Source organism: Neoarius graeffei, chromosome 12, assembly GCF_027579695.1.
Source record: "Neoarius graeffei isolate fNeoGra1 chromosome 12, fNeoGra1.pri, whole genome shotgun sequence".
NCBI classification, from domain to species: Eukaryota; Metazoa; Chordata; class Actinopteri; order Siluriformes; family Ariidae; genus Neoarius; species Neoarius graeffei.
In genome coordinates this window covers 20,156,156-20,181,004 of record NC_083580.1, presented here as the reverse complement: position 1 = coordinate 20,181,004, position 24,849 = coordinate 20,156,156, and the positions used below count along the sequence as shown (strand labels likewise).

Here is a 24,849-nt window from a genome sequence, read left to right as displayed (position 1 = left end):
AGATGAAAGGCACTTCTGATAAAATATTTAGTCGTTTTTACCCGACAGCGTCCTCGTGTAAACGGGCCCTTAACCTTGTTGTACATGGCTTACAGCCAACTCGATGCTACACACCTCGTCAGCTGTTAGCTCATGTACGACTCGATTTCATGGAATAACTTGTGTTCTATAAATGTGTGTGTGTGTTTCAGGTTTGTTGAACCCTCTGGACAGCCCACATCACATGCGTATTGATGATGAGGCAAAATTCAGAGAGGGTGTGGTTCTGGATCGACCACATAAACCAGGAAAAGGGTCTTTCGTCAACTGCGGGATGAGAAAGGTGTGTGAGAAACTTTGTGGTTGTAATAAGCACAGATGATCCATTTTTTAGTCTCATTTTTCTACAGTATAAGTAGTTGTAGACTACAGCTGTGCAGAATGTTGATTGTACAGAAGATGGTCTCACAGTATTCCTGTTTTTAGGAAGTTCAGATCGATAAGCAGCTTCAGCCTGGTCTGAGGGTGACTGTACAACTTAATACAAATCAAAATGCAGGTAAATGTGGCTAATGCATAAATACACAAGCACACATTTTCACAAATAATCTATCATTAAAGGAGATACGCAGAGCCTTTATTTTTAAATAAATTTGAGTGGATAGTATCTCCATCCTTGACTCTTGTATGCTGCATAAATGGGAATAAAAAAATATATTTTTGAGAGTTAAAATCGACCACAAAGTTGGCATTCGAGCTGCCCCGCTGAGCCAGCCAGCCCTGAGTGCGTGACATCACAGCGGTAACCGGTTTTAAGGCCGAGGCCTTTTACAGCTATAGACCAAAGTCATGTAAATAAAAATTTATGGGTATGGTGAAAGTAAGAAATACCGTTACCGACTTGCTCAACCAAGACTGATTTGACTTCACTGATTGTGGGTTGACTCTCATTAAAACAGGATAGGTGTTATAACTTATGCAACATACATGTACATGCATGCATTTTTCACTGATAAAACATAAAAGCCTAATTAAATAATCAGATGAACTGAGACAATCACATTCTGAAGCAAATTAAATAATCTTATACTGGTAACTTCAATACACAATACAAGTTACATGTATTAATCTAAATGCAGAAAAACGTTTTTTTTTTTAATCCAAATGAGAGTCGGAGCTGGGCGGCACGGTGGTGTAGTGGTTAGCGCTGTCGCCTCACAGCAAGAAGGTCCGGGTTCGAGCCCCATGGCCGGCGAGGGCCTTTCTGTGTGGAGTTTGCATGTTCTCCCCGTGTCCGCGTGGGTTTCCTCCGGGTGCTCCGGTTTCCCCCACAGTCCAAAGACATGCAGGTTAGGTTAACTGGTGACTCTAAATTGGCCGTAGGTGTGAATGTGAGTGTGAATGGTTGTCTGTGTCTATGTGTCAGCCCTGTGATGACCTGGCGACTTGTCCAGGGTGTACCCCGCCTTTCGCCCGTAGTCAGCTGGGATAGGCTCCAGCTTGCCTGCGACCCTGTAGAACTGGATAAAGCGGCTAGAGATTAGATGAGAGTCGGAGCTTACCCGTCTGTGTTCTCGCTTCTTGTGGCCGATTGTTTCAAAACAATGACTTTCAGTTCTTTCAGTTCTCCGTTCATTCGCTTCTTCCACGTAAGGGTGAGATGGCAGCAATATCCAGTTTAGAAATAAGACGGCTGCTCCACTCATTCTCCATTCTCTCCATTACTGAGTACTCCACCATTACTGCTGGGCTCAGGCAATTACTAAAACCCGGGATGGAACGGGATGTCACTGGTTTTAGCAACAACCGTGGGGAGGTCACTGCCTGAGCGATATGTCACGTCCTGTTCCGTCCCGGGTTTTACCAACAACCCTCGGCTCGCACTCCGGGAGAACTTGTGCAACTAAACTCTCTTTCCTTTAAAAAATAAATTAATTAATTAAATAAATGTTTTCCTTTTCTTGTTTTATTTAATTGTTGATACTGCACCCTCTTTCAATACGGGCTTCTAGCCAACGCTCCTCAACAGATCAGAGGTTTCGTACGAGTCCTCAGTAAAATGTGCAGAGCAGAGGAGAGACCACTTCATAGGCGTCCAATGTGCCTATGAACTTCTTGCAAAACGCGTCCAAAGCTTTGCAGTTTGAACATTCTTGGACCATGAATGCAACGTAAATCCACCTTCTGTCGTGTTGCTGCACCGGCCAGCAACACATCATGTACGTGGCATGGCGATAAATTAGCTCAAAATGGAGGATCGGAGTTGCAGTCAGCTCTGTGTTTTCGTACAGCAGGAATGGCGACGAGACCGATAGACTTCCTGCTGTGACGTTACGAACATCAAGGTCATTTGCTCAGACTACTACCTATATGAATCACTTTAATCGTAAAAATTACTACATTAGATTTATTGTTAACGCTTAAAACTATTCCTGTGCCATTCTTGAGGTCTCAGAGCATTTATAAACGAAAATGAGGCCATGGCTCTGCGTATATGCTTTAAGTATAACACAACTGTCTGTATGTATTACACACTTTCTCACCCATACAGTTCGGTACATAAATATTTGGATATTGACAGTTATTAGCGGGGTGAAGCTCCACACTTAAGAGAATATAGTAGGGGGCGTCGTGGCTCAGGTGGATAAGGTGCCATACCATAAATCTGGGGACCCGGGTTCGATTCCTACCCGAGGTCATTTCCCGGTCCCTCCCCATCTCTCTCTCCCGCTCATTTCCTGTCTCTGCACTGTCCTATCCAATAAAGGTGAAAAAGCCCAAAAAAAATCTTTAAAAAAAAAAGAGAATATAGTAATGCATCGACCTGATTTTTAGCTAATCTGACCATAAGGCCGGTGAGCTGTTGCCATGGCGTGGCGTCCATCTTCTGTCTGTCATCCATAATTCAGTTAAATCGTATCTTCTCCATCAGTTCTCCATGGGTTTCCGTTCTGATCGTTTTGTTTGAAAGAACTCCTCACTCCGCACAAAACTTGGCCGTTGTTTTGTCACGTTTTTTGCTAATAAACGAGTTAGTAATTTGGCAAAATTAACAGTTTCCCGGTCTCTCATGAGAATTGTATCTCATTTCTCACCCGATTCCAGTTCTGATTGAGGTTTTGGGTACAACCCCGATTCCAAACAAGTTGGGACAAAGTACAAATTGTAAATAAAAACGGAATGCAATAATTTACAAATCTCAAAAACTGATATTGTATTCACAGTAGAACATAGACAACATATCAAATGTCGAAAGTGAGACATTTTGAAATTTCATGCCAAATATTGGCTCATTTGAAATTTCATGACAGCAACACATCTCAAAAAAGTTGGGACAGGGGCAATAAGAGGCTGGAAAAGTTAAAGGTACAAAAAAGGAACAGCTGGAGGACCAAATTGCAACTCATTAGGTCAATTGGCAATAGGTCATTAACATGACTGGGTATAAAAAGAGCATCTTGGAGTGGCAGCGGCTCTCAGAAGTAAAGATGGGAAGAGGATCACCAATCCCCCTAATTCTGCGCTGACAAATAGTGGAGCAATATCAGAAAGGAGTTCGACAGTGTAAAATTGCAAAGAGTTTGAACATATCATCATCTCCAGTGCATAATATCATCAAAAGATTCAGAGAATCTGGAAGAATCTCTGTGCGTAAGGGTCAAGGCCGGAAAACCATACTGGGTGCCCGTGATCTTCGGGCCCTTAGACGGCACTGCATCACATACAGGCATGCTTCTGTGTTGGAAATCACAAAATGGGCTCAGGAATATTTCCAGAGAACATTATCTGTGAACACAATTCACCGTGCCATCCACCGTTGCCAGCTAAAACTCCTATAGTTCAAAGAAGAAGCCGTATCTAAACATGATCCAGAAGCGCAGACGTCTTCTCTGGGCCAAGGCTCATTTAAAATGGACTGTGGCAAAGTGGAAAACTGTTCTGTGGTCAGACGAATAAAAATATGAAGTTCTTTATGGAAATCAGGGACGCCGTGTCATTCAGACTAAAGAGGAGAAGGACGACCCAAGTTGTTATCAGCGCTCAGTTCAGAAGCCTGCATCTCTGATGGTATGGGGTTGCATTAGTGCGTGTGGCATGGGCAACTTGCACATCTGGAAAGACACCATCAATGCTGAAAGGTATATCCAGGTTCTAGAGCAACATATGCTCCCATCCAGATGACGTCTCTTTCAGGGAAGACCTTGCATTTTCCAACATGACAATGCCAAACCACATACTGCATCAATTACAGCATCATGGCTGCGTAGAAGAAGGGTCCGGGTACTGAACTGGCCAGCCTGCAGTCCAGATCTTTCACCCATAGAAAACATTTGGCGCATCATAAAATGGAAGATACGACAAAAAAGACCTAAGACAGTTGAGCAACTAGAATCCTACATTAGACAAGAATGGGTTAACATTCCTATCCCTAAACTTGAGCAACTTGTCTCCTCAGTCCCCAGACGTTTACAGACTGTTGTAAAGAGAAAAGGGGATGTCTCACAGTGGTAAACATGGCCTTGTTCCAGCTTTTTTGAGATGTGTTGTTGTCATGAAATTTAAAATCACCTAATTTTTCTCTTTAAATGATACATTTTCTCAGTTTAAACATTTGATATGTCATCTATGTTCTATTCTGAATAAAATATGGAATTTTGAAACTTCCACATCATTGCATTCCGTTTTTATTTACAGTTTGTACTTTGTCCCAACTTTTTTGGAATCAGGGTTGTACATCTTCCCTTGAGGAAAAAAAAACTTGGTCGTTTTGTTTGTTGGTTTTCCTGTTGTAAACAATTTGTTTACATCTTTGTTTACTTTCAGTTAAATCGTGTCTCCTCCCTCAGCTCTCAGTGGATTTCAGTTCAGATTGCTTCGTTTGAAAGAACTAGTCCTTCTGTACAAAACTTGGTCGTTGTATTGTCAACTATTTTGCTAACAAATTAGTAATTAGGTCAACTTGGCAAATTTTCTTCTGACCATGAATTGTATCTCCTCTCTCATTTATCATGCGAATTCCGTTCTGATTGACGTTTTGGGTAGATCTTCTCTCGGGGAACAAAATTTAGTCCTTTGTCGAGTTTCCTGTTGTAAACAGTTTGTTATGGAAGGTGGTCCTCTCTCACATTGTCACGTTTAAGTTCTGTTTGATGTTTTGGTAGTCATGGTGGTTTTGATGGCAGGCCAGATGAGCTGCTACATCCCTGACGTTCTGGTTGATGGCTTTTGCGACCGTACAATGTCCATACGTGTACCACCACCGGGAACCCAAGTGCAAGGCAACGTACCTTATAAACACCTGACCACCAGACAACGAAATTTGTAGCTTTATTTACATAAGATAGATGGGTTTTTATCCGGTGCTAATTTTTAATTTGCTATTTAAAAAATAATGTGGGATTATTTACGAACAGTGTCGCAGCCCTTGGCATTAAGAACAGCAGAGTGTCTCTGACGGGTTCATATGCGTTTTATTCCTCTTGAACATGAGTATAGCATCGAACGCTGGACATCAAACGCCGTACACCGAGCACTGTGAAAACTAAAGAAAACAAAAATAATTAACGTAACGTGGTTGTAAACATGCGCACTTGTGCAGAGTAATGTTTACAGACTGTTTTGAATGTTACACACCTTGCTTTGCTCCAAACGTGCACCATTAGCCTCTGTGCTCAAAGTCTCGTGCTAAACCACAGTTCAACCAATGCACCGAACACAAACAAAACACACTCGATAAACAGCGCACACAAGACTTTACATTGTGCATGAATGACATGTCTGACAGACAGCAGAGCTTTATAACATACTGCGTTAACCCTCTGATGGAGGTACATGGTGAATATAAACGCAAAGATCTATAGCAAAACTAATCCAGCTTCCTGGGCGGACAGCTCCACCTGTAACATGAATAATGAGGGACAGCTCTGGCCGCCAGTTACAAACACGTTTTACACTCATTGGGAGCTCTGCTTTTAGACAGTGCCTAAATATATATTATTTTATCTGTCTACTGAAATGAAATCATGAATTTGAACTGAAAGTACAGATTTTCTAGCCTAGTAAACTAGACCCACCCGCCTAGCGGCCAAAAATATTTTTGCCTAGCGAGTGGGTCTAGCCTCGCAAAAGCAAAGGGGAGTCCCATATACGATTCGTACATTGGGGGAGTGCCTGTTATGGCCCTTTTCCACTACCCTTTTTCAGCTCACTTCAGCTCGCTTCAGCTCACTTCAGCCCGACACGGCTCGCGTTTCGACTACCAAAAACCAGCACGACTCAGCTCGCTTTAGCACCTGCTTAGCCCCTAAAACTCGCACCGTTTTGGAGTGGGGCTGAAGCAAGCCAAAGCGAGCCGAGTGAGGCTGGGGGCGTGAGCAGACACTTCCCTGTGCACTGATTGGTGAGGAGGAGTGTCCTCACATGCCCACACGCCCCGCGAGCGCGCTGGGATCTGTAAACACCGCAAACCCGGAAGGAGAAGAATTACGAGAATTTCTGAAGCCTTATGCGCCTCGCCTCATCTATACGCTCTTGCCAGTATCTGTCCGCGTTGTCGGTGACAACAAGCCACAGCACCAAGACCAGCAACACTAACGACTCCATGTCCTCCATGTTTATTGTTTACTATTCGGGTCGTGAGACTACCGCTTAAAAGCTCACTGATGTCACTTTTTGCGCTGCTTAACGACATCACCTGACATCCACCCACTTTCGCTAACTCCACCCAATGTGTCCACCCACTTCCAGCCAGCACGGTTCAGCGCGGTTGTAGTCGAAATGCAACTCCAACAGCCCCGCTCAGCCCGACTCGGCACGGCACGGCTCAGTCCGACTCAGCCACGTTTGTAGTGGAAAAGCGGCATTAGAGAGTGCACTTGTCCTGGGCCATCGGCATAGTGAGGTAGGGTGGCCAGTTCCTTTCCTCGCCGCCTTTAACTTCCCCAGTGTTTCCACCAGGTCCCCATTCACTGCTGGGTGGACAGGGAGCGAGCCCCAGATCCCCGTCGAGCCGAGGCTCCAACCAGGGACCGTTCGCTTAGCGGTCAAGCGCACTAACCACTTGGCCACCTACGCTCCCTAGCCTCGCACCATATAAACAAAAACACCCCGGGCATCAAATCGTGCCCGCCAATCACAACGCAAGGTTTTTGTTTGGATTCTTTGGGCGGGCTTTTGCAGGAGTGACGACAAAGCTGCGCGACGCTGGAGAAAGCACAGCAGGAAAGATGGCTACGGCTAGTGAACAGCACGCGTTTGACTCCGCTTTGGAATCAGTTTTGGAAGAATTAAGGCCTCTGCATGCTCTTGCGACAAGGCTTTCGCAGATAGCTTTTCGCAGACAGTTGTAATTTATCGTTGAGCGGGCGTGCGCGATGTTATTCACTGCCACAACGCAAGGGGGCACGAAGTCGCGAAATCGCTAGGAGTAGTTGGTGGGTGTGGTTAGTGGAGTGTTTATCCTCCGGTTACTTATAATGACTAGAACTGGAGTCGTATAGATGTACGTACTTCCTCACTTCCTCGATCAACCGCTCTTCGTGCTGCTCCATCTTCGCTCGTGTTTTTAAAAATGGCAGTCGTGAAAACAAAACAAACCGGGAAAGTAGGGAAGCGGAAGTGCGTGTACAGCGGATGTAGAATGGACCAATCAGAGCCCTCTTGTCTGCGACGCTGTCTGCGAGGCTTCTGCGGTGGTCACAATTTTTGGGAGGTGCGCGCAGAGCGTCTGCGAAGGTGGGGGGGCTACGCAGACACCGTCTGCGATGCTATCTGCGAGGACTGGGTTGTCAGCATAAATTGGCCTTTAGACTTGGAGTTTTCATTGAAACATGAGCAGGAAGAGGCTCTCCGCTCATTCCTTTTCAAGAAGGACGTTTTCGCTGTTTTGCCGACCGGCTATGGCAAAAGTCTGATCTACCAGCTGGCTCCGCTCATAGCCAAAAGGATGGGGCTAGTTTGTGCAGTACGAAGAATTAATAAACAGCTTTGAAACATTACTTTTTGATTGTTTCTTATTTTCCCGTTATTTTAAATTTAAGGGAAATTATTTCACCAAACACCACTAAATAAAAACTCTCAAAAACAGTTTAAGCAAACCCTTGAAAAACACTTGGAAAAAAAAATAGAGTGTATGTGGTACAGACTCCAAACTTGCGGTCATTATCTCCAAACTTCTTAATATCTAGAACCTGTTTATTAATTAATACGCATTTTGAAAAATTATTTATTTCAAGGTCTCCCCCACTGCTTTCTGTCGCTCTGACTACGTCACAGTCACTGTTGCGCTGATTGGTCAGAGCGTTGGCCTATACGCACAGAGACAGTTTGAAAGACAGCGGTTTGTTCCTCCCACCCCCTTCGGAAATGTCTACGGATCGAGGCCAGACTAAATATTCACATTTAGTCTGGCTTGCCAGGCTACAGATTTTCAGCTTTAATTTGAGGATTTTTACGTCCAAGTCAAGTGAATGCTTTAGGGATTACAGCACTTTTTTCGTGTTCCCACCCTTTTTAAAGGAACCAAAAGTCACTGGACATTTGGCTGCTTGTCTGTTCCATGGCCAGGTGTGGGTTATTGCCTCACTGTTTCTTTCACTCAAATAATCAGATAAAAGGTCTAGAGTTGGTTTCAAGCGGGGCGTCAGAACCAGTTGCTGTTCACTCTCAATACGAAATCCAAAGAACGGTCCATGAAGCAAGCCATCATTCGATTAAAAAATTCAAAACAAACCCAACAGACAGAAGGCAATTATTTGGTACATTGTTTTTAAAAAAATGCTCAGGTGAGTTCAGGAACACCAGGATGCTTGTAAGACCACGGAAAACAATTGTGGTTGATGCCAGAAAAATTATTTTGCTGGTGAAGAAAAACCCCTTCACAACATTTGGCCCAATTAAGAACACCCTCTAGGAAGTACACTGTCTTGCAAAAGTATTCATCCCCCTTTGTGTTTGTCCTGTTTTGTCGCCTTACAAGCTGGAATTAACATGAATTTTTTTTTGGGGGGGGGTTAGCACCATTTGATTTACACAACATGCCTACCACTTTAAAGGTGCAAATTGTTGTTTTATTGCGACACAAACAATAATTAAGATGAAAAAACAGAAATCTGGAGTGTGCATAGGTATTCACCCCCCAAAGTCAATACTTTGTAGAGCCACCTTTTGCTGCAAGTCTCTTGGGGTATGTCTCTATTAGCTTAGCACATCTAGCCACTGGGATTTTTGCCCATTACTCAAGGCAAAACTGCTTCAACTCTTTCAAGTTAGATGGGTTGCGTTGGTGTACAGCAATCTTGAATTTATGCCACAGATTCTCCAATTGGATTGAGGTCTGGGCTTTGACTAGGCCACTCCAAGACATTTAAATGTTTCCCTTTAAACCACTCCAGTAGCTTTAGCAGTGTGTTTAGGGTCATTGTCCTGCTGGAACGTGAACCTTCATCCCAGTCTCAAACCTCTGGCCGACTCAAACAGGTTTTCCTCCAGAATTGCCCTGTATTTAGTGCCATCTATCTTTCCTTCAGTCCTGACCAGCTTTCCTGTCCCTGCAGATGAAAAATATCCCCACAACATGATGCTGCCACTATCATGTTTCACTGTAGAATGGTGTTCTCAGGGTGTTGGGTTTGCGCCACACATGGCATTTCCCATGATGGCCAAAAAGATCAATTTTAGTCTCATCTGACCAGAGAATCTTCTTCCGTGTGTTTGGGGAGTCTGCCACATGCTGTTGGGCAAAATCCAAACATGTTTTCTTAAGCAATGACCTTTTTTTTTTCTGGCCACTCTTCCATAAAGCCCCGCTCTGTGGAGCGTACGGCTTAAAGTGGTCCTATGGACAGATACTCTCATCTCCGCTGTGGATCTTTGCAGCTCCTTCAGTGTTCTCTTTGGTGTCTTTGTTGCATCACTGATTAATGCCCTCCTTGCCCGGTCTGTGTTTTGGTAGGTGGCCTTCTCTTGTCAGGTTTGTAGTGGTGCCATATTCTTTCCATTTTGCTATAATGGATTTAATGGTGCTCCGTGGGATATTCAAAATTTGGGATATTTTTTATAACCCAACCCTGATCTATACTTCTCCACAACTTTGTCTCTGACCTGTTTGGAATGCTCCTTGGTTTTCATGTTGCTTGCTTCGTAGTGTTGCAGAATCAGGGTCCTTCCAGAACAGGTTGATTTATACAGACATCATGTGACACTTTGATTGCACACAGGTGGATCTTAATCCACTAATTATGTGACTTATGAAATGAATTGATTGGACCGGCTCTTATTTAGGGGTTCCATACGAAAGGGGGTGAATACTTATGCACACTCCAGAGTTCTGTTTTTTTCATCTTCATTATTGCTTGTGTCACAATAACATAATTTTCACCTTTCAAGTGGTCGGCATGTTGTGTAAATCAAATGGTGCTAACCCTCCAAAAATCCATTTTAATTCCAGCTTGTAACGCGACAAAACAGGACAAACACAAAGGGGGATGAATACTTTTGCAAGACACTGTACGGGTCTGACTTGTCCTGTTGACTGTCACAAGGCTTCGAACTATGTCCAAAATGTCTTTGAGAGCAGCGTTTGACTGTTTTGGTGAATATTCAAGGCAGTACAGACTGCTCAGTATCTCTGGGCTTTGTATGTGTTTGGCATGCAGAGAGCAAGATGTATAAAGGAGTGGTCGTGGCTCCTCATGTTCCCAGGACAGAAGGTGGGCTGTACTGGGGCTACAGCGTACGTCTTGCTTCATGCATCAGTGAGTAACACTTTTTTTTTCCCTTCTTCCTTTCAGTGTAAAAGGAAACCATTTCAAAATCAACAAATTTCAAAGTAGCCCTGTATGTTTTTAGCCGTTTATAACTGTTACTATTTAGTTAGTCTACTTCAAGTTTAGTATATTTCTATGGTGCACATGCTTTAAAAATGTTAGTACTTGCCATGTTACTATCCCCCCCCCCCCCCCCCCCCCCCCCCCAAAATAGGCTGATCACTAACATCGTTAACAACCAATGAATTGGTTCTTTCATACTGACTCATATATATCCTACTGCTTTTGAAAATGCACTGGCATTGTGTTTGTGTTCTTTAGGTGCTGTAATGACGGAGTGTCCATTTAAAGATGGATATGATCTGACCATTGGCACATCGGAAAAGGGCAGCAATGCTGATGATGCCAATCTTCCTCCATTCAGGTGTGTAAGAGATCAGAGCTTCAAGTTGTAATTACTGAAGTTTCATTGGTTGTGCCTTTTGGTTTGAGTTTGGCTTTAAGCCTCGGTCACAACCGGCCGTACGTGTTCCTACGGCCGGTCTACGTGCAAAAAACGCAAGAAACGCACGGAGGGCGCGCGTGTGACGTGCTGATTTTCGAGCCGTAGACTGGCCGCAGAGGTTCTTTGTCATGTCAAACAAACTCTACGGGCGCTTATGTTTTTTCAGGTTGCAAGACAAACTTACGGCCAACGCGCGTCTTTCTCCATGAACAAAAAAAACGCAGCAATTTGGGAAACGCCAGAAATCACACGGCCAAAAAATCGTACGTCCGGTTGTGACCTAGGCTTTACATAGTCAGGCTCCATTTCATGTACCACTGCAGGCTGTTTCTGGGCAGTGTGTTGTTGATAATCACAATGCCAGGATCTGGAATGACTCACGGTTGCACAGATGTTCTGAACTCTCTGCTGTTACCCTGATAATTCTGCCCACTTCCCCTCATTTAATATGAGCAATGTCTCATCTCCACTCAACTCGATTTTCCCCGCATGAAAGATGCACTGAAAGAGGAAAAAACATGGGGGGGAAATGGACAAAGCATCTGTGACATCACTCATAGGATTTCTGAAGAACGGGTTTGAAGCTCAAATAAGGAGGCTATGGGCGTAGTCATCTTGGCAGCTCCTGACTCCGCCTAACTCTCGGCTCGTCCATAAATGGAGAAGGGGGTGGGGATAGTGAAGCCTGGCCACTGTAATAGTATACTGTAGCTGGAACACACCTACTAATCTCGAAGCTAACAAAGCTAGCTATGCAAGATAGCCAAGAAGCTTCTGGCTAAACTAAAAGAAGCCACTCTATAAGATACGAACCATAACCTCAATAGCTGGTTTACAAAAAAAAACATTTCAATGACTAGGCATGTAACTGTCACTGTTAAAGCATATACAGTACGCAGAGCCATGGCCTCACTTTTGTTCATAAATGCCTTGAGACCTCAAGAATGGCACAGGAATAGTTTTAAGCGTTAACAATAAATCTAATATAGTAATTTTTATGATTAAAGTGATATATAGGTAGTGGTCTGAGTGAATGACCTTGACGTCTGTAACGTCACAGCAAGAAGTCTATCGGTCTCGTCGCCATTTCCGCTATACTAAAACACAGAGCTGACTGCAACTCCGATCCTCCATTTTGAGCTAATTTATCGCCATGCCACATAGATCTGTTTTTGGTGGGTGCAGCAACACAACAGAAGCTGGATTTACGTTGCATTCATGGTCCAAGACTGTTCAAGCTGCAAAGATTTGGATGCCTTTTGTGAGAAGTTCACGGGCACATTGGGCGCCTATGAAGTGGTCTCTCCTCTGCTCTGCACATTTTACTGAAGACTCAAACGAGACCTCTGATCTGTTGAGGAGCGTTGGCTAGAACACCGTATTGAAAGAGGATGCAGTACCAACAATAAAAGAAAACTACAAGAAAAGGAAAGTATTTATTTTATTTATATTTTTAAAAGGAAGGTAAGTTCAGTTGCACCAGTTATCCCGGAGTGAGCCGAGGGTTGTTGCTAAAACCCGAGACGGAACATATCGCTCAGGCAGTGATCTCCTGCAGTTGTTACTAAAACCGGTGACATCCCGTTCCGTCCCGGGTTTTAGTCATTGCCTGAGCCGAGCAGTAATGGCGGAATACATAGTATGAAGAAAAGTGAATGAGTGGAGCAGCCGTCTTATTTCTAAACTGGATATTGCTGCCATCTCGCCCTTACGTAGAAGTGAGTGAACGGAGAACTGAACAAACAACTGAAAGTCAGATTGTTTCAAAAACAGTCAGCCTTCAAGAAGCGAGAACACAGACGAGTAAGCTCCGGCTCTCATTTGGATTAAAAAACAAAACAAAATCACGTTGTTTACCTGCAATTAGATTAATACATGTAACTTGTATTGTGTGTTTAAGTTACCGTATAAGATGATTTAATTTGCTTCAGAATGTGATTGTCTCAGTTCATCTGATTATTTAATTAGCCTTTTACGTTTTATCAGTGAAAATGCATGCATGTACGCGTATGCGGCATAAGTTATAACACCTATCCTGTTTTAATGAGAGTCAACCCACAATCAGTGAAGTCAAATCAGTCTTGGTTGAGTAAGTTAGTAACGGTATTTCTTACTTTCACCGTAAATTTTTATTTATATGACTTTGGTCTACAGCCGTAAATGGCCTCGGCCTTAAAACCGGTTCCTGCTGTGACATCACGCACTCAGGGCTGGCTGGCTCAGCAGGGCAGCTCGAATACCAAATTTGCGGTCGATTTTTAACTCTCAAAAATATATATATTTTTAAAATTCCCATTTATGCAGCATACAAGAGTCAAAGATGGAGATACTATCCACTCAGAAATTTATTTAAAAATAAAGGCTCTGCGTCTCTCCTTTAATAAAAACAATAGAGCTAATATTTCCCCCTGATGTCTTTTTCCCCTGATAGCTTTGATACCTAACATTAGCTTGGTTAATAGCTAGCTTGATAAAAATATTTAAAAGTAAGTACAATCTAGGGGCGGCATGGTGGTGTAGTGGTTAGCGCTGTCACCTCACAGCAAGAAGGTCTGGGTTCGAGCCCCATGGCTGGCGAGGGCCTTTCTGTGCGGAGTTTGCATGTTCTCCCCGTGTCCGCGTGGATTTCGTCCAGGTGCTCCGGTTTCCCCCACAGTCCAAAGACATGCAGGTCAGGTTAACTGGTGACTCTAAATTGACCGTAGGTGTGAATGTGAGTGTGAATGGTTGTCTGTGTCTATGTGTCAGCCCTGTGATGACCTGGCGACTTGTCCAGGGTGTACCCCGCCTTTCGCCCATAGTCAGCTGGGATAGGCTCCAGCTTGCCTGCGAACCTGTAGAACAGGATAAAGCGGCTAGAGATAATGAGATGAGATGAGAAGTACAATTTAATAAAGCAAATTCAAGTAACTTACAGGTGTTATAGTGTGTAAAAGTTGTTTCTTTGCACAGAAAGGATCTTAGACGAAAATAGGCAAGGCTCCATAAATTGATTTATTTTCTGAGGTAAGTTCTGAGGTAATGCCAGCTAGCAGCTAACAATATGACACAAACCCAGCTGTCACTCAAACCCGCCTCACTCCTAATTATACATGTGTATGGCTCAGTATACAACCCCGATTCCAAAAAAGTTGGGACAAAGTACAAATTGTAAATAAAAACGGAATGCAATAATTTACAAATCTCAAAAACTGATATTGTATTCACAATAGAACATAGACAACATATCAAATGTCGAAAGTGGGACATTTTGAAATTTCATGCCAAATATTGGCTCATGCCCTGTGATGACCTGGCGACTTGTCCAGGGTGTACCCCGCCTTTCGCCCGTAGTCAGCTGGGATAGGCTCCAGCTTGCCTGCGACCCTGTAGAAGGATAAAGCGGCTAGAGATAATGAGATGAGATGAGATGAGATATTGGCTCATTTGAAATTTCATGGCAGCAACACATCACAAAAAAGTTGGGACAGGGGCAATAAGAGGCTGGAAAAGTTAAAGGTACAAAAAAGGAACAGCTGGAGGACCAAATTGCAACTCATTAGGTCAATTGGCAATAGGTCATTAACATGACTGGGTATAAAAAGAGCATCTTGGAGTGGCAGCGGCTCTCAGAAGTAAAGATGGGAAGAGGATCACCAATCCCCCTAATTCTGCGCTGACAAATAGAGGAGCAATATCAGAAAGGAGTTCGACAGTGTAAAATTGCAAAGAGTTTGAACATATCATCATCTACAGTGCATAATATCATCAAAAGATTCAGAGAATCTGGAAGAATCTCTGTGCATAAGGGTCAAGGCCGGAAAACCATACTGGGTGCCCGTGATCTTCGGGCCCTTAGATGGCACTGCATCACATACAGGCATGCTTCTGTATTGGAAATCACAAAATGGGCTCAGGAATATTTCCAGAGAACATTATCTGTGAACACAATTCACCGTGCCATCCGCCGTTGCCAGCTAAAACTCTATAGTTCAAAGAAGAAGCCGTATCTAAACATGATCCAGAAGCGCAGACGTCTTCTCTGGGCCAAGGCTCATTTAAAATGGACTGTGGCAAAGTGGAAAACTGTTCTGTGGTCAGACGAATCAAAATGTGAAGTTCTTTATGGAAATCAGGGACGCCGTGTCATTCAGACTAAAGAGGAGAAGGACAAACCAAGTTGTTATCAGCGCTCAGTTCAAAAGCCTGCATCTCTGATGGTATGGGGTTGCATTAGTACGTGTGGCATGGGCAGCTTACACATCTGGAAAGACACCATCAATGCTGAAAGGTATATCCAGGTTCTAGAGCAACATATGCTCCCATCCACATGACATTTTTTTCAGCGAAGACCTTGCATTGTCCAACATGACAATGCCAAACCACATACTGCATCAATTACAGCATCATGGCTGCGTAGAAGAAGGGTCCGGGTACTGAACTGGCCAGCCTGCAGTCCAGATCTTTCACCCATAGAAAACATTTGGCGCATCATAAAACGGAAGATACGACAAAAAAGACCTAAGACAGTTGAGCAACTAGAATCCTACATTAGACAAGAATGGGTTAACATTCCTATCCCTAAACTTGAGCAACTTGTCTCCTCAGTCCCCAGACGTTTACAGACTGTTGTAAAGAGAAAAGGGGATGTCTCACAGTGGTAAACATGGCCTTGTCCCAACTTTTTTGAGATGTGTTGTCATGAAATTTAAAATCACCTAATTTTTCTCTTTAAATGATATATTTTCTCAGTTTAAACATTTGATATGTCATCTATGTTCTATTCTGAATAAAATATGGAATTTTGAAACTTCCACATCATTGCATTCCGTTTTTATTTACAATTTGTACTTTGTCCCAACTTTTTTGGAATCGGGGTTGTAATTTAAACTGTTGAATTATATAAAAAATTCACACACACACCCCGTATTTTTGTCATGAAGAGGGGAAACTAGCTATAAGAGACCAAAACTGTTTGTTTTTTGTACCAGGCTGTGAACATGTTTGTTTTTGCTGTAAAGTTGGACATTTTAACATGGGGGTCGATGGGACTTGACTCTCTTTTGGAGCCTGCCTCAAGTGGCCATTCGAGGAACTGCAGATTTTAAACAAACAAAAAAGGTTTGGAAATTCATAGAATTTTCAGTTTACTTCTGCGAGTTCATCAATAATTAAAAGCAGTGGTACTTCAGTGTATCAGGTTCTGAACCATGTTTTCAAAGTTTCCAGTCCCACTCGGTGACTCTTGCTACAGTGGCATGCAAAAGTTTGGGCACCCTTACTGAAAATGTCTGTTACTGTGAATAGTTAAGTGAGCAGAAGATGAACTGATCACCAAAAGGCATTACAGGTAAAGACGACACATTATTTTTCAGCATTTTCTGCAAGATTTGTGTATTATTTTTTGTACAATTGGAGAGTGAAAAAAGAAAAGGAACACCATGCGAAAGTTTGGGAACCCCAATACATTTGCGTTCTCAGGTAACTTTTAGCAAGGTTCCAGACCTTAATTAGCTTATTGAGCTGTGGCTTGTTCAAATTCTTCATTAGGAAAGGTCAGATGATGCAGATTTCAAAGCTGTATAAATTCTCTGACTCCTCAAACTTGTCCCTAAAATCAACAGCCATGGACTCCTCTAAGCAACTCCCTCACATTCTGAATAATAAAATAATTGATGCTCACAAAGCAGGAGAAGGCTACAAGAACATAGCGAAGTGTTTTCAGGTAGCTGTTTCCTCAGATCATAATGTTAAGAAATGGCAGTTAACAGAAACAGTGGAGCTCAACGTGAGGTCTGGAAGATGAGGAAAACTTTCTGAAAGAACTGCTCATTGGATTAGTAGGAAGGCAAATAAAAACCCCTGTTTGACTGCAAAAGACCTTCAGAAAGATTTAGCAGACCTTGGAGTGGTGGTGCACTGTTCTACTATGCAGCGACACCTGAACAAATATGACCTTCATGGAAGAGTCATCAGAAGAAAACCTTTCCTGCATCCTAGCCACAAAATTCAGCGTCTGAAGTTTGCATATGAACATCTAAATAAACGGAAACAAGTCCTGTGGACTGATTAAATTAAAATAGAACTTTTTGGCCACAATGTTTGGAGAAAAAAGGGTGCCAAATTCCAGGAAAAGAACACCTCTCCAACTCTGAAGCATGGGTGTGGATCGATCATGCTTTGGGGTTGTGTTGCAGCCAGTGGCACAGGGCACATTTCATTGGTTGAGGGAAGCATGGATTTGAATAAATACCGGCAAATTCTGGAAACAAACATCACACCATCTGTAAAAAAGTTGAAGTTAAAAAGAGGATGGGTCCTATAATAAGACAATGATCCAAAACACACCTCAAAATCTACAATGGAATACCTCAAGAGGCACAAGCTGAAGGTTTTGCCCTGGCCCTCACAGTCCCCTGACCTAAACATCATTGAAAATCTGTGGATAGATCTCAAAAGAGCAGTGCATGCAAGACAGCCCAAGAAACTTGTAGAACTGGAAGCCTTTTGCAAGGACGAATGTGTGAAAATCCCCCAGGTAAGAACTGAAAGATTATTAGCTGGCTACAAAAAGTGTTTACAAGCTGTGATACTTGCCAAAGGGGGCGTTTTCTAGGTACTAACCATGCAGGGTGCCCAAACTTTTGCTTCGGGCCCTTTGACTTTTTTGTCGTTTTGAAAATGTAAAAGATGAAAATAAAAAATTGTTTTTGCTTAAAATATAAAGGGAATGAGTCATCTTTAACTTTATGCCTTTTGGAGATCATTTCATCTTCAACGTGCTTAACTGTTCACAGTAACAGCAATTTTGACCAGGGGTGCCCAAACTTTTGCATACCACTGTATGTCCAGGAAGCTTTTGAATGTTGCACGTCAACTAAAAATAACCCCAAACTGATTACAAGCAGGGCGGCACGGTGGTGTAGTGGTTAGCGCTGTCGCCTCACAGCAAGAAGGTCCGGGTTCGAACCCCGTGGCTGGCGAGGGCCTTTCTGTGCGGAGTTTGCATGTTCTCCCCGTGTCCGCGTGGGTTTCCTCCGGGTGCTCCGGTTTCCCCCACAGTCCAAAGACATGCAGGTTAGGTTAACTGGTGACTCTAAATTGACCGTAGGTGTGAATGTGAGTGTGAATGGTTGTCTGTGTCTATGTGTCAGCCCTGTGATGACCTGGCGACTTGTCCAGGGTGTACCCCGCCTTTCGCCCGTAGTCAGCTGGGATAGGCTCCAGCTTACCTGTGGCCCTGTAGAACAGGATAAAGCGGCTAGAGATAATGAGATGAGATGAGCGTCTGTTCATAAAAAGTGTTTATTTGCAGACTTTCATTGTGATTTATTTATTTTTGACCAGCTTAAATTGGTACTGCCACAATTTTTAATCCAGATCAGATACAGGTCTTCTGAAGGTCTCCTGAGGTCTACAAGGGCTACCACTTGCTTGAAAGGGGAAGCCAGAAACAGATGAACAAGACAGTTGACACGGATTTAATATGGCTGCTGGAATCTGCCAAAAATGGAGCAATGCTTGGCCTTTGGCTCCAATAACACAAACATTTGCCCACATCACTCTGGCTACTGCACATGCTTGTTACTCCATAACTAACGGAGCAAAGGTTCCTGTGTCAGTGACTGCTCATGTCTTCAATACTAACAAGGCATTTGGCTCTTGACTGAGAGAGGAAGATCTATGTAATACCGAAGACCAAGACCAGAGTTTCTATTTTTCTTTTATTCCCTTTGTTTTTCTTTTTGTGTTTGTATGGTTTTATTATTATTATTATTATTATTATTATACCCCCACTCCAAAGGAGGGGGGTATACTGGTTTACCTCTGTCCGTCTGTCCAAAACACCCTTTTTCTCAGGAACCACAAATCATAGCCACTCGGTACCAAACTTCAGTTTGGGATTCTATACCGTGTGTACCATTTTCAGGTCTGTTGCACATCGACTTCCTGTTTACCGACTGAATGTATTTCCGAAACATATAGCATGGATTTTACAAAATTTTCATAACATTTTTCTCAGCAACTACAAATCACACCTGCTTGATATTTGGTACCGAGCTTCAGCTTGGGGTTCTATACCATGTACACTGTTTTCAGGTCTGTCGCACATCGACTTCCTGTTTACCGACTGAATGTATTTACGAAACATATAGGGTGGATTTTGACGCTATTTCAAGAAGCAAAATGCTATTTCAAAATGACAGTTTACCAGGATGCTATTTGAAATCCCTGGGGAGAGACACTGCTCTTTACTTACCTTGTTTCAGGGTTAATTATTTGTTGACGTCAGCATTCATAATAAGTGTCCTATTCCTTCAACTGCTTGCATTCTGATATAAGCAAGCGTGGGGGGATACGTCGGTGAACAGTAGCTCACAGTTGATCTTGTGTTTGTTCTTTGTTTGAACGTTTTGTCCGCCGGTTGTGGCGTAGTTCTGGACCCAGTTTTGGGCGTCGGTTCCCTTCAGGCCTTGGTCCACCATGGGTGATGCCTGTGCTGCTCACTATGGACTGCAGTGAGCTCGTTGCTCTCTTTAACATCGGGGTTGTGCTTCTGTGCTTGGCATGGTGTTCTGAGCGATGTTGCCTGGTGGCGTTGCAGCAGCTGTGCAGGTGGTGTGGGACATACCTTCGCACACCTTTTGGTGGGATTGTAGGCAGCTACACCACTGGAATTACATCCTAACCCTCTTTTGGTGGACTTTTGGTAAATGTAAAGCGACCTTGAGTGTGAGAAAGGCACTATAAAAATTTAACTTATTACTACATATTGAGCACTGCCCATTGTACGCAGTTGCACTGGTCTACTCGTACTGTTTTTGGTGCCATAGACACACCATAGAACCCTAATGTAATCTAGAAACGTTGTATGAAACAAGTGTTCATTTGCTTTTTAGGGAAGGGGTTTAGCAAAGTATCAATCAGTTAAATAAATGCAAATCTCTTTGTCTATCTACCTCTGTCTTTTCTCAGGCATCTGTTAGTGGTGTTTGGTGGGCTTCAGGGTCTCGAAGCGAGCGTTGATGCTGACCCAAACCTGGACGTAAGTGACCCCAGTGTGCTCTTTGACCTCTACCTGAACACCTGTCCTGGTCAGGGTAGTCGCACTATCCGCACTGAGGTGAGAGACGGCGCAAGTGATCTATTCTAAAACAGCCACATTGAAATGAACAAATAACATACCTGTGTTCTGGGTTTAATCTTTTTTTTGTTTGGTCTCCACAGGAGGCCATATTGATCTCCCTGTCATCATTACGACAAAAAATTGCCACTAAACGGTAATGGCAGGAAGCAACACCACACACTGATGAGAAGACGAGTGCAGACCAAAAAAGCAGAACCTGTACGGGAGAGAATATTTTGTCTATGGATGTGTTTTAGACGCAGTCATTGGACTTGTGGAATATACTGGACTGCACGTTTTATTCTGTAATATTGTTAATATCGTTTTGTCATTCCACACACAGCTATTGCTAAATACAATTTAATAACACAAAAAAAGACACTGAGGCTTGTGGGGTTTTTTTTGTTTTTTGTTTTAAAGATATATGTTTTAAACCATTCAAAGTACAGAACATTCATGAAGACAAGAACTCAATTTGGTGAAGATGGGGAAAAAAGGTGTCCGATTATTAATAATCATATGGATCATTTAACATTCTTCATATTATTCCTCTTTTTCAAGCCCTACTCCCATGCCATGCATCTGGCCAGGTGTTTTCTTGTTCACACACCCAATAAAAATGGTGTGTGTAAGAGTAGGGGAAGCGGTATTTGTTAAATGTTATGGCACTCCCAGTAGTGGATTTAAAGGACAACTCCAACATATTTCTACCTAATCTCTGTGTAGTGTATATTCAACTACCAGGGACACAGAGAAAGGGTTTTTAATGCATGAAATAAAGTCTCATGGAGGAGTGCAAATATCAAGAACATCAGGTATGGTTATAGAGCAAACCGGAATTGCTGTGCATCAAGCAAACTCTGACTGGTTGAGCAAGTAAGTGTATTTGTCAGCCCAAACCAGGGCTAGGAAAAAAGCAAAAATGGATCCACAAATGCTCCTCAAGTACAACGTTAACAATTTAATAATTCTTTACGGTATCCGGTACTTTGTGTCTGCAGTGCAAAACTTTCTTCTTTGCTCTTTTTCTGTACATTCCGTGTCACATGAACCAAACCGGAATTGATAGAAATGAGACCTCAAACATCTCGGAACCCAAAAACCAGAACGTCAAGGACGTAGCAGCTCATCTGGCCTGCAATCAAAACAACCATGACTACCAAACATCAAACAGAACTGAAATGTGACCGTGTGCGAGAGGACCAACCTCCACAACAAATTGTTTACTACAGGAAAATCAGCAAAGGACTAAATTTTGTTCCCCAAGGGAAGATCTACGCAAAACATCGATCAGAACTGAATGCGCATGATAAATGAGCGATACAATTCTAGTCAGAAGAAAATTTAAGTTGACCTAATTACTAATTTGTAAGCAAAAAGAACTGAGGGACGAGACACGATTTAACTGAAAATAAACAAATGACCAAGTTTTGTTCCTCACAGGAAGATCTACCCAAAATATCGATCAGAACTGAAATTGGGTGAGAACTGTGAGAGGAGATACAATTCTAGTGAGAGGCCTGGAAAATTTGTCCATTTGGCCTAATTACTAACTCATTAGCAAAAATATTTGACAAAACCAAGTTTTGTGCGCAGTAATGAGTTCTTTCAAACAAAACAATCGGATCAGTGGAGAATTGATGGAGGAGATGTGATTTAACTGAATTGTGGACGACGGACTGACGCCACGCCATGGCAATAGCTCATCGGCCTTATGGCTAGCAAAGGAGAGTTCTATGTTTTTGGGTAGTGAGGGCATTACTTGATTTTGAAAGCTGGTGGCGGACCTCGCATGATCAATTCTAAAACAAGTCGGCTTTCAAGAAAAGTATTTTTTGTGGCTACTGCCTCATATAGAAGCGGTAGCCACTACGTCATCGTGCTGTAAGTGTAACAATCACGCGCTGCGCATGCGCATACACGTGTTCCGATTAAAATGGCCGGTGAGTGTATACAATTCAGTTCACCATTTGAAATACCGTAAATGGACTAGGCTAAAGAAATCGCTTTCAGACATGTTTATGCTTATTACCGAGGGAAAGTGTGTTTTGTATTTTAAAATATACTCCAGGTCGTCCCCCTTTCCTCGCCTTCTTCGGCCAGTGGTCCCATGTGTGATAGAGATGTGACACACTTCCGAGTTCTTACAGGAAGTTGTCGAAAAGAGTATTGAGACCACTGAGCTCTAGCGCCGGGCCATTTCTGGGAAATAAGAGTTTGGGTCATGGCGACAGCGTATGTCGGCCTCGGTTGAGAGGTTTCAGTTTTGAAAACTGTATGAGTAGAATAATATAAAGTACAGACATTTTGGTATATTTTACTTCTGCCATTTTTAAATTGTTCATTTTTGGATTATGCTTCATTTTTGTTGCTACTGCCTCAGAGTAAATATATATGCTATATATTTACTGTATGGACATGGTATTAGAAAACAATTTTATTTATAAGCAGTAGCCACATGTACCCATAGGGTACCTATTTTTTACTTGGGTTTTCACTCTTCTGCATTCAACCGTATCAAGTGACTCATATATCAAAGCACTTTAACTAGTGTTTAAATCCACAATTCTAATTATGTTGTACGTACGTCACCGACATTGTAGCATTTGATCCTGTGGACTGCGGAGAAGACATATTGTTCAACACAGCACACTGACAATCCAGCAGCATGAATGTGTCTTAACTGATACTTTTAGAAATTGTTCATCAGGTTCTGTTGCGAGTTGTTTGTGTATAAGATTATTAACAGACCACACTTTCAAAAAGTGGTTGGGGATCACAAGCATATCTCCAACCTACAGAAGACAAAGTACTAAATGTGAGAAGGGAACATTTTTTTATTGTTTACACTTTAGATGTAGTCTCAATATTATTCTGAAAACTTTGATAAAACCCACAGAAGGTGGCTCACAACGTTGCATTACGTTTCTTGGCATTGGAACTGGATACAACTCCCCACCAACCAATCAGTGTAGACCTGTAGGATGGCTGACGCACAGCACCACAGATATTCACAATTCGCTCCCTGGACGGAAATAAGCCAGAGCATCAAAGCATTTCTCTGTGCCATGCATAAACTCTCATAAATGTCCTTTCTGCCTGGCGCTGCAAATACAACCCCAATTCCAAAAAAGTTGGGACAAAGTACAAATTGTAAATAAAAACGGAATGCAATAATTTACAAATCTCAAAAACTGATATTGTATTCACAATAGAACATAGACAACATATCAAATGTCGAAAGTGAGACATTTTGAAATTTCATGCCAAATATTGGCTCATTTGAAATTTCATGACAGCAACACATCTCAAAAAAGTTGGGACAGGGGCAATAAGAGGCTGGAAAAGTTAAAGGTACAAAAAAGGAACAGTTGGAGGACCAAATTGCAACTCATTAGGTCAATTGGCAATAGGTCATTAACATGACTGGGTATAAAAAGAGCATCTTGGAGTGGCAGCGGCTCTCAGAAGTAAAGATGGGAAGAGGATCACCAATTCCCCCTAATTCTGCGCCAACAAATAGTGGAGCAATATCAGAAAGGAGTTCGACAGTGTAAAATTGCAAAGAGTTTGAACATATCATCATCTACAGTGCATAATATCATCAAAAGATTCAGAGAATCTGGAAGAATCTCTGTGCATAAGGGTCAAGGCCAGAAAGCCATACTGGGTGCCCGTGATCTTCGGGCCCTTAGACGTCACTGCATCACATACAGGCATGCTTCTGTATTGGAAATCACAAAATGGGCTCAGGAATATTTCCAGAGAACATTATCTGTGAACACAATTCACCGTGCCATCCGCCGTTGCCAGCTAAAACTCTATAGTTCAAAGAAGAAGCCGTCTCTAAACATGATCCAGAAGTGCAGACGTCTTCTCTGGGCCAAGGCTCATTTAAAATGGACTGTGGCAAAGTGGAAAACTGTTCTGTGGTCAGACGAATCAAAATTTTAAGTTCTTTATGGAAATCAGGGACGCCGTGTCATTCGGACTAAAGAGGAGAAGGACGACCCAAGTTGTTATCAGCGCTCAGTTCAGAAGCCTGCATCTCTGATGGTATGGGGTTGCATTAGTGCGTGTGGCATGGGCAGCTTACACATCTGGAAAGACACCATCAATGCTGAAAGGTATATCCAGGTTCTAGAGCAACATATGCTCCCATCCACATGACATTTTTTTTCAGGGAAGACCTTGCATTTTCCAACATGACAATGCCAAACCACATACTGCATCAATTACAGCATCATGGCTGTGTAGAAGAAGGGTCCGGGGTACTGAACTGGCCAGCCTGCAGTCCAGATCTTTCACCCATAGAAAACATTTGGCGCATCATAAAACGGAAGATACGACAAAAAAGACCTAAGACAGCTGAGCAACTAGAATCCTACATTAGACAAGAATGGGTTAACATTCCTATCCCTAAACTTGAGCAACTTGTCTCCTCAGTCCCCAGACGTTTACAGACTGCTGTAAAGAGAAAAGGGGATGTCTCA

The 24,849-nt window shown here is 42.7% G+C and overlaps 1 protein-coding gene across 1 annotated transcript in view; it reads left to right on the top strand.

Annotated features, from left to right (window-relative positions):
• spout1 (SPOUT domain containing methyltransferase 1) overlaps positions 1-20,748 on the top strand; it is a 34,230-nt gene extending 13,482 nt beyond the window's left edge. Inside the window, exons 7-12 of the mRNA XM_060935632.1 lie at positions 192-322; positions 466-538; positions 10,635-10,733; positions 11,067-11,169; positions 20,206-20,353; positions 20,458-20,748. Of these exons, the coding sequence (XP_060791615.1) occupies positions 192-322; positions 466-538; positions 10,635-10,733; positions 11,067-11,169; positions 20,206-20,353; positions 20,458-20,514 (611 nt within the window). The 3' untranslated portion in view covers positions 20,515-20,748. The remainder of the gene's footprint in view (positions 1-191; positions 323-465; positions 539-10,634; positions 10,734-11,066; positions 11,170-20,205; positions 20,354-20,457) is intronic.
• The last annotated feature ends 4,101 nt before the right edge of the window (positions 20,749-24,849 follow it).